The sequence below is a fragment of the Physeter macrocephalus genome, chromosome 14 (genome assembly GCF_002837175.3).
Source record: "Physeter macrocephalus isolate SW-GA chromosome 14, ASM283717v5, whole genome shotgun sequence".
In the NCBI taxonomy this organism is placed as follows: Eukaryota; Metazoa; Chordata; class Mammalia; order Artiodactyla; family Physeteridae; genus Physeter; species Physeter macrocephalus.
In genome coordinates, this window is record NC_041227.1 from 90,157,721 (window position 1) to 90,168,339 (window position 10,619).

A 10,619-nucleotide genomic window follows, 5' to 3' on the forward strand; every position below is an offset into this window, starting at 1 on the left:
AGATTGAAAGGGAAGGAGTAGAAACAGAAAAGATAAATCACCTTGGAGATTTTATTGTCCATCATTACGTTATACAAAAATCTAGAAATAACAGGTTTGTGGAGAATAAATGGTAAATAAGAGGCAACAGAAATAAGTTAATATTGAATTATTTTCCATGATATTGGGATGAAAACCATTTCGAAGCATGTGGGTCTGGCTTCAGAGTAGGTGTTGTTCACTGGCCAAAGCCTGCCGTAAAATGAAGGTGTTTGGCACCTCGTCTTCTCTATTGGCTTTTGACAAAACCTTTGAGGTCTTCGAGAAAAGTAATGTACTCCTGGTGCTCCAGGGCTGTGCTGAGCTCTACCAACTCATCAGCGAAAGTGTTGTCCACCCCTCGGTCCGCAAGGAAGTCCATTAGGTGGTCGTATAAGCCCTAAAAGGAGAAACATTAGTGAAAAAAAAAAAAAGAAAAAGGCACCTGAGACACTTACGAAGATGCTTCTTTGTGTGGCCTTGGACTAGACGCTCCCCCGCGAGGCCCAAGAGTGCCATCACCGTATCGAGCACTCACCCAGTCCAGGGAGTCCGTGCTGAGCGTGTAATTTGTGTCCTTCCAGTCGGAATCGCCGGTGGACTGAAAGCTCACCTCCTTGATGGAGAACACGTCACTCTGGTCCTCCTCTTCTTGTCCAATCTGACAAGAGACAATATTCGGGGAAAACTGAAAGGTTTCCCAGGACAAGCCAGACTCATGCAAAGCAAAGGGACTATTTATAGCTTGAAACTCAGATTTTAACCTTGCTCCCTCACCGCCCCCCTCCCACCCCCCCCCCCCCCAGTCTTCCCAGTTTTGCTGGTCTAAGCTAGAAAATGTTAGTGTCCGCTAAATGGGACCAGGAAGGTCCCCGGAGGCCCTCCTTGTCCCCAGGGCTGCCAGCACTCCACTCTACATACCTCATCTTCCGGATAGTGACAGTCCAGCACAAGGGCCTTGTTGCTACCATCCTTTACAACTTCAACCACAAAATTGGGAGTGGACGTCAATTCAGGCTGGGGAAACAAGAACGAGTCAGTCAATGTCTCTGTTGGCAGGGGTCTGGACCGAAGGTCTCAGTTCAGGGGGTCTGATGGCCACTGCTACGCTATGGTGTTCCCAAATAAGGAGCCTAGGATCTTTTAACACAGAGTATTAAAGCCACGTACCAGCTTGTTCAGGCAGACTGGGCTGAACCCATCCTGAGGATCCTTTCTAGAGTTGTAGACTATTTTTTGGATGGCAGAGTATCATGTATTTAGTACAGCATTTCACTTCTCTTAGCCACGCTACTTGTTTAAAGAACATACAAGGTTACATATTAGAACCTAATACATACTAGGTTCTAACCTAATTCTACAAGGTTAGAATCAGGAAATCTGAACTCTAGCCCCAGCGAGAGTGCCAATTAACCTAATCTTCCCGGGCCTTCTTCTACATCCATACACTACAAAGCTGGCCTAAAGCTCCAAAATCCCTTCCCAGCTGTTTCGGGATCTTCCTTTATTATAGCCCAGGACCAGAGGCTGGCGCCTCTGGCTAAAGCACAGCAACCCCCCCTTTGAGGGTGAGCCAGCCAGTGTGTGTGTTGGGGGTGGGGCAGTCCTAGTGCCGGGCCAGCGCTCCAGGGAGCTGAGCTGGGTCGTGAGACAATACCATGCCAACCCAGCCAGAAAGCCTGGGGAGCCTGTGGCCCTCACACTGGCTGGTTTCTTGGCTGGGCACACTGCTTCCTAAAATGTCTGAAGACCGAGCACCATCCAGGTCCAACCAAGAAGGGCAGCACCTTAAGGAGAGACCCTGCCAAAGTCTCTGATGCCCCTACCTGGTGTTTCTCACCAGCCTGGGACGTGTGAGGGCGTTCCTCACTTGGAAACACTGCAGATGATAATTTACCTCCCGGTCATGGGAAGGGTTAAGACAGTTTCAATTCCTTTCTATTAAGTAAGTGCACACAGGGCAAATTATAAAGCCTAAGCCTAAAGGTAACAATTTACTTCGCCCCTGGGAAAGAAAAGGGGCCACGCAGTTCTGGTGCTCTACAAGAAAAGGCCCAAGGATGGCTGTCCTTTGCCTTCTCTCCTAGTGTTAAGAGAATTTAAACAAAACAAAAACCAATGCTCCTTCTCCAAGCCCCCAGAATAGCCTGTAAGAACTCGGAGGTACAGGCTGGTTACAGTGTTACAAACTTACCTCCTGTTCCTCAACCTTCTGCCCTTCGGAGGGTTCCTCCTCCCCATCATATGCGGGTGGGATGCTATTGTTAATGTTGAAAGTGACAGTGACCCTAGAAAGGCAAGAGAAAACACAACAGAGGACGTCCTCTTAACTGAGGAGGAAATACCGAGGCTTGCTACAGTTAAAAATGCTGCTGAAACAATGCACCTGTGATTTGCGGAACTTCCAAAAGGCGGGTGCCCGCGTCCCATCCACGGATAGGTTCAGCAGGTCTGAAGTGGGCCTACTACGTGCTGGCTGCTGGAAGTCAGTCAGGCACTTGTTCCTCAGCCAAATACAGTCATGTGTGGGCTCCTGTCACCAGGCCAGCATCCAGGGCTCACTGCCAACCTGTGTCCACTGGCTCCCTCCTGGCCACAGCCAACTGACACTGCCACCCTCGTCTTTCCAGGGCACCTTCCAGCGGTGAGCAGCTGAGAAGCTGGGGGCAGCGGGCAGAAGCCTCCTTTAAAAGCTTTTCTCCGTTAGAAGAAAATCTGCCCGAGAGGAAGGGAAGAAGGTGCACTGGAGGGCTGTGGCCTCAGCTGAGGATGGAGAGCAGCCCTGGCCCCAGGAAGGGGAGGCCTCACAAAGAGCAACACTTGCCGGGGACCTCCCTGGTGGTCCGGTGGTTAGGACCCAGCGCTTTCACTGCCGTGGCCTGGGTTCTATCCCTGGATGGGGAACTAGGATCCTGCAAGACACAGGGCACCGCCAAAAAAATAAAAGAACATGCTGCAGGACAGGCTCATTCCTCAGAGCAGTTGTGGGAAGTTTTATAATCGCAAAGCAGGCCACAGACACCAACTAATGACGATTTTAAGTTGCAAGAAGCTTCACCGGACATGTCATGTTCCAAAATTTGAATCTAAAATGGAGGGATCGGGAACGAGCACTGCTGGGTTGCAGACACCAGTGCACTGTACCCACTCCCCTTGGGAGCTGTGCTCACTGGCTGCCTCGCCAGTTTGAGGTTTGAGGTTCAGCCACAAAATCTGTCTAATCTGCAACAGTGCGGACCAAGCTGACGCCTGGGCACAGAAATGCAGTTATGTTCATTAGAACATTACTTATAATGGCCCCAAACTGCCTATGACTTACCCCAGGAAAGTGGTTTAGGTCACGTTACAGAATACATGATTGACCTACGAGGGGAAAAACACTACACCACCAAAACAAAACAAAAAAACCAGAACCCTGCTTCACAGCATATACAAAAATTCACTCAAAGTAGATCACAAACAGCTTAAGCAGGTCAGAGTCTTCCCATCTTTCTCATGGTGACCCTTACTATACGGCAACCCCACCCTTATCTTGCTTTCTCAACTATAAACAGAGCAGGAGCTTTGTTTTCCTCAGCCAGAGCCTGTAGTATAGTAAGTCAGCATCGCAAATCTGAGATTCTGTCGGTGCCGTCAGAATTTCTGAATTTGCACGCCTAGATTTCGGCAAGGCATAGCTTCCCTCACCAGCAAGGGTTTGGCGACTGACGCCTCTACTGGTCCAGTAGGCTCCCAGCGACTTGGCTTGGGTGCTACTTGCTTACCATCTCCTTATTAACTACCACAGCACCTAAGTGTGCAGTGAATGAACGACCTGGAGCTTATGAAGTTATCCTAGTGAATCCTACGATCTCTCGGAAACCACGTGTCTGTTAAGTACCTGCCTTCACTAACGGCTGTCGTGGATGAGTCAGGGCAGGTCCTGCAGGGTCATGGATTTGGTTCCCTGGAGTCCATAGGCCCCCCGGTACTTACTTTTCTCCAGCAACTTTCCGCACTAACTTGGCTTCTGTCCCATTCACTTCCAGCTCCCAACCTCCAGACATCTTGGGGAGAGACTTATACTTCTGTATCTTCTTTTCCTCCTTAATCTCATCATTGAGGAATTCAACAAAAGCTTTGTCCCCTACAATGGAAATAAGTTACAGAAAGAGCCAATCAGTCTAAAACGGAAAACGACCCAGGTTACTACAACCAGAGACCTGGATTTGGGCTGTTTCTAATACTTCTGCTCTTAACGGTGGCTCTGGGAACTTAACCCAACTCATTTCCGTTAAGCCTCAGTTTCCTCATCTGTAAAAATGCCGTAAGCTATCAGTGGGAAGCTAAGCTCGGATTCCGGAAAAGTGATTCCCAGCAATGAACTCCTTACCACGTTTCAAAATAAAGCAAGAAAAATTCGCAATTACCCTCTTTCACTTGCCAACAGACAACAACACGCTACTTCCAACCGCGACCTTGGGCTTTCGCAAAGTTCCATTTTCGAGAGACTGAGAATAGAGTCGGCCTCCAGGGCTTTACAGCATCTCTCCCCGCAAAGTGAAACAGAGGTAGGGGAAGACGGGAAATGCGATCACGCGTGGGTTTAACCCGCTGGTCGCCGATAAGTGGGAAAATGTGCTGGACTTCGGGGGCGGTTCCGGGCCGTCCACGCGTGGTCTACACTTCCTCGTCCCGGACCCCCCGCCCCACCCAGGCCCTGCTCCCTCACTCCCCCGGCCCACGAGCACGAGTCTTACCTTCGGTGTGCAGTCCGCCGCAGCCGCAGCCGCAGCCGCAGGGCCCCCAAGGCCGCAGGAGCCCGGGCAACTGCACCGACCCCGCGCGCACGCTCAGCAGCCCGAAGGGCCGGGCGCACGGCCTGGACGCGGGCTGCAGCAGCGGCAGGGAGGGCGCGGCGGCGCGGATGCCAGCAACAGCGGTGCCCAGGACGCGGGGCACGCAGCGCAGCAGCGGCAGCATCTTTGCAGCGGAGGCGGCGGCGGACACGTGCGGATAGGAAAGACAACTCTCGGCAAGAGCGACGACTCTTCGCCACTGCGCCCCCTAGATCTAGGGCCGCCGCCGGAAGTCCCGCCCCGTCCCGGGAAGTGCTTCCGCGCCGCCGCTTTGCAGACCGAAGGCACAGCGGGCGGGAATGCGCCCTCTGCCGGTGGCCTCCGGTGTGGCCTCCCAGGGAGGCCTGGAATCCGATTCCTGAACTTCTTTAGCTGAGTCGGCCTGAGTCTGGTGTCCCAGGCTTGCTGTTTAATTGGCCAGCATCCGTTCTCTCCAGTGGCTTGCTTACACTCTCCAAATTTCCATCTACTGTTCTCAAGCACGGCCAGGCTTTCTATGACTTCGTGGAATGCACTCTTGCCACCACCAACTCCCAAAGACCAGCCTCCGGGATCACCTCCCATAGGAGGCCTTCCTGGAACTTCCTCCTCTCTTACCTGAAAAACAGACTCATGCCTGTGCGACCCGGCCCCCGCGCTTCATTCTTTTCTCAGCAGAAACCTCCTGGCACTGCTGGTTTACCTGGCAGCTGACCCTCACCCCCACCAGACCCGGAGCTCCTAAAGGCAAGAGCCCTGGTTAATTCCTGCAACCCTCCAACCTTACACCCAGGTTCTGATGGGACATTATTTTTCTGGGGGCAAGAAGCCACACCTTACATTCAATTTAGGTTAAGAACTAATGTTCCTACCTTACCAGGACACATAAGATATATAAGGTAGCAAGAAAGTAAGTCTTCCCAAATCAAGTGGCAAAGATAAGACATACTTAATATATTCTAAACAGCATTCTGTGAATAAGGGAAAGGAGACCCAAGAAAGAAGCCTCACACATGTACAAGATTCACTTTTAATGGATTTGATAGTCATGTGCAAATGTGAGCATTATATACAAGAGCCAGTGCTTCTTTAGAGCTATCTCTGTTTGAACAAGAACAGACTCTCAAAATACAACATAAACCTGAACCAACTAGATTTTTTTTGCTGCAAGTTATAATATTCTGATCAAATAAAATATAATAAAATTCTTGCTTCCCCACAGGTGCAGTGTTTCCTTCTATGCACAAGGAATGGTATCTTAGATGCGTGGCCACAGTTCTAAGCGTTTCTTGACAGCTGGATTAAATGGATTTATGCATCACAGTACATAACCAGTCTTATCCACAGAGCAAAAACTTGTCTCCGTTCTGGCATCTCTTTACCAAAGGTTTTTACCAAGAACTGGGTGTTGGCAGTTCTTAGATCTATGCTGCTCTGGAGGTTTCACACTCCACGATTACCAGAAGCAGAAGACAAACATCTGAGGCATGTGATCTGCTTGGAGTGCATCTATTTACATGAAGCTGCTCAAGGGAGCTAGTGATTCACCTAGATATGGATCTCACAGGTTGGAAAAAAGGTGGCACACCACTGGAGATTGTAGGATTGGAAAGAGTAGCTCAAGGTTAGATTGCAACATCACTGTGAAACATTGAACTTTCTTAAGAAAGTTCAACGTGTACTTATCTATCCCATGAAGCTCAATGTAAACAACCATGTATTTCTTTGTAGTAATATGGAGAGTCAGACCGGCTTTTCCAATCTGATTTAATCCCTGAGCAGCTACGTTAAAAGCTAACTTTTTAAAAAGCCCGATAAAAAACTACTGTATGAAAACTCTACCAGAATTTTAGTGATAAATATATTTCTGTACAGAAACATAGAAGCTATTTACCCCTTATTCCTGCTCAGAAAAAATATACATTTCCTGAAATGGTTCAGGTACTTGAGCTGCACATAAATGATTCAAAGCTAAATTTTACTTGCCCCCGAGAATAACTCTACATAATTTGCTGAGGAACATAATAAATTATCCCACTCCCAATTTTTTACCAGCATGATGAACGTTTTATTAAAAATACAATATTTTCTTTTACCAATACCTTTGAACCCTCAACATCCTAGGCCTCTATTAAATAAAGGAATAACCAAAATACTGCACGTGTGTTCTGACCAATTAAGCACAATAAAAGGGCTAAATCTTGGCATCTTCTAGGGCATAGCATTCTCTGGGGAAAGATTATTTGCTTTTGATAATTAAATAGCTAAGAAGGACTTTGGGTGTCTTTTCCCTCCTCAAAATATGAAAACAGGAAGAGACTGTGGAGACCCTCTAATCCCCTCTGACAGCTGTGGAAAATGAGGGCTAGAGAGGGGCGAGTGGCAAAGCCAGGCTGTCCCCAGGTCCCTAAGAAGGAAAAATGATCACAGGAAATAAATAAGATAAAAGAACATAAACACTAGATGAGGTGATGGATGAGCCAAAGCTGCCTGTGTTCTCACCTCCGCCCACCCGCAGGGCCAGAGGAGAAATGCCTTAAGCTCAGCTCAGAGACACTCCTTAGGCTCAAGTGTTTATGGTCCGAAAGCATCTCCCTCCTGAAACAGAAGTTAATCTCTTCTGTTTTCTGTTATAAAACTTCATGCAGATAGTAGCTGAAACAGATCCAAGGTCAACAGCTCTGTGACCTCTGGTGGTCCCCTGTCCAGACGAGCCCCCTCAGTCTCGAGAACTCAGGGGGTTTTGTGGTACCTGACTGACATCATGGAGAAAAGCAGTAACACCAACCGAGCGTGTTTATCGTGGGCAGGCACAGCTCTGGGTACTTTCATTTGCTCTAAACCTCATGACCCCAACCCTGTAGGTATTATCGTTATCACCCCCACTTGGCAGATAGGGAAACTGAGGCTCAGAAGTTAACTAAGTCACCCAAAGTCGCCCAGCGAGAACTGAAAGCATCATTTTGAAGTCTCCAAGGTCGCTAGGTTCATTCCGAGGAGTTTAGACAAAGATGCTCTCAAGCTCCCAGAGGCCGGGCATGATCCGCCCGTTACGGGTGCCAGCCTGAGAGCCCGCGGCGAGGCCGGCCGCGGCCGACTCCCGCCCCGGGCAGCTCAGCTCCTGGAGGCCCGCAGCTTCCTCCTGAAGAAGTCGGGGGCAGCCTCGTACAGCCACTCGGCGTCCACGGCGCACAGGTCGCGCATGTAGCGCTTGTTGGTGAGGAGCAGCTCCGTGTACACCACGCAGGCCGGCTTGCAGTGGAAGAGGACAGACGAGGGGTGGATGGCCACCGGCTGGTGGGTGTCCGTGGTGGCATAGGACCCGTCGGGCTGCAGCTCGGCGGTGCTCATGAAGAGGCTGTGTGCCAGGCAGTGGCGGATGCTCTCTGTGTCCCCTCGTGACGACAGGATCGGCATGGACATCTGGTTCGGGAGGAAGTGAGACATGGAGAAGACCCCAGACGTGAGTACTGTGCCACCACCCATGGTGGATGGAGCCACGCGCCCCCAGCGCAGTCCAGGGTGCAGGGCCCACGGTGGAGGCTGACACCCGGGCGGCTGCCTGCGACGCCTGAGATCAGCGCTGGTGGAGGAGCACCATGTCTACTGTCAAGAGAAAATGAGGGAACTCACGAAGCCAAGGGATGGTCTGGCAGGAAAGCTGTTCAAGTACAAGAAGGGTTGGAAAAATGTGTATAATGCAGGACACAACATGCTACTATGAGAAGAAGTCACTTTAGTGCTAACAATGGGCCGCTGGCATCAGGCACAGGCCTGGGTAAGGGTGACCACTGTCCCCTAGGGACGTGCGGGCGGTCCGTGCCGTGGGCTGTCTCAAAAGACGCCTTACACATAAAGACAGTCACCACAGAGGTGCTCACGGCAGCAAAAAGCAGACACTCTCTCAGTGCTCGACGCGGGAGAACGCGAACACAAACAACCCCACCTTTGAGGTAAAATGTGGTGCGTCATAGAGCCATTGAATATATAAACATTATGTCCTCTAAGAGGGAATATAAGCTGATAGGAAACTTGTTGGTTGATGATTTGGCAATGTCTATCAAAATCTAAATTCCCCGTCTAAAAGTTCATTCTGTGTGTACTGGAGCACAAACATGATCACTATAGCACAACCTAAATGACCACCATGAGGGGCTTGGCTAAATAAACTGTAGTGAATACAGTGAAACGCTATGAAGTCACTAAAAAGAACGAGATAGACATATGCGGGCACCGCAAGACAGGCACAGCAAGACACAAAGTATTCAAGAAGTACTCCAAGTGGAAAATTGCAAAACAAAGTGTTAATACATTTTGTTTTAAAAAGAAAATTTTATCATGGTGTATGATCCTTTTAATGTGCTGTTGGATTCTGTTTGTTAGTATTTTGTTCAGGATTTTTGCATCTATGTTCATCAGTGATATTGGTTTATAATTTTCTTTTTTGGTGATATCTTTTTCTGGAAGCCATCTGGTCCTGAACTTTTGTTTGTTGGAAGATTTTTAATTACGGTTTCAACTGGCATATAGTAATCCTTTGCATTTCTGTGGTGTCAGTTGTGATTTCTCCTTTTTCATTTCTAATTTTATTGATTTGTGTCCTCTCCCTTTTTTTGTTGATGCGCCTGGCTAAGGGTTTATCAATTTTGTTTATCTACTCAAAGAACCAGCTTTTAGTTTTATTGATCTTTGCTATTGTTTTCTTCATTTTTATTTCATTTATTTCTCCTCTGACTGTTATGATTTCTTTCCTTCTACTGACTTTGGGTTTTCTTTGTTCTCCTTTCTCTAGTTGTTTTAAGCGTAGGGTTAGATTGTTTATTTGAGATTTTTCTTGTTTCTTGAGGTGAGATTGAATTGCTATAAACTTCCCTCTTAGAAGTGCTTTTGCTTCATCCCATAGGATTCTTCAATATATGCAAATCAATCAATGTGATACACCACGTTAACAAATTAAGGAATAAAAACCATATGATCAAATCAATAGACGCAGAAAAAGCTTTTGACAAAATTCAACACTCATTTATGATAAAAACTCTCCAGAAAATGGGCATAGAGGGAAACTACCTCAACATAATAAAGGTCATATATGACAAACCCACAGCAAGCATCATACTCAATGGTGAAAAACTGAAAGTATTTCCACTAAGATCAGCAACAAGACAAGAATGTCCACTCTCGCCACTCTTATTCAACATAGTTTTGGAAGCCCTAGCCACCGCAATCAGAGAAGAAAAAGAAATAAAAGGAATACAAATTGGAAAAGAAGAAGTAAAACTGTCTCTGTTTGCAGATGACATGATACTATACATAGAGAATCCTAAAGATGCTACCAGAAAACTACTAGAACTAATCAATGAATTTGGTAAAGTTGCAAGATGCAAAATTAATGCACAGAAATCTCTGGCATTACTATACACTAACAACAAAAAAATCAGAGAGAGGAATTAAGGAAACAATCCCATTTACCATCACAACAAAAAGAATAAAATACCCAGGAATAAACCTGCCTAAGGAGGGGGAAGACTTGTACTCAGAACACTATAAAACACTGATGAAAGAAATCAAAGATGACATAAACAGATGGAGAAATATACCATGTTCTTGGATTGGAAGAACCAATATCATGAAAATGACTATACTACCCAAAGCAATCTATAGAGTCAATGCAATCCCTATTGAACTACCAATGGCATTCTTCACAGAATTAGAACAAAAAATTTTACAATTCGTATGGAAACGCAAAAGACCCTGAATAGCCAAAGCAATCTTGAGAAAGAAAAA

General features: G+C 47.5%; 2 protein-coding genes across 2 annotated transcripts in view; both read right to left on the reverse strand.

The window, feature by feature from the left end:
• Positions 1-37: 37 nt before the first annotated feature.
• C1QBP (complement C1q binding protein) lies at positions 38-5,093 on the reverse strand. The gene is made up of 6 exons (XM_024127955.2): positions 4,758-5,093; positions 3,994-4,144; positions 2,213-2,306; positions 940-1,035; positions 557-679; positions 38-418 (listed from the first exon to the last, which is right to left on the reverse strand). The coding sequence occupies exons 1-6, from the start codon at positions 4,978-4,980 to the stop codon at positions 269-271; spliced, it is 837 nt and encodes a 278-aa protein (XP_023983723.1). The 5' UTR covers positions 4,981-5,093; the 3' UTR covers positions 38-268.
• Positions 5,094-6,879: 1,786 nt separating this feature from the next.
• The window catches only part of DHX33 (DEAH-box helicase 33), a 31,053-nt gene continuing 27,313 nt past the window's right edge, over positions 6,880-10,619 (reverse strand). The window contains exon 12 of the mRNA XM_007102815.4: positions 6,880-8,258. Coding sequence (XP_007102877.2) covers positions 7,950-8,258 — 309 coding nt within the window. The 3' untranslated portion in view covers positions 6,880-7,949. The remainder of the gene's footprint in view (positions 8,259-10,619) is intronic.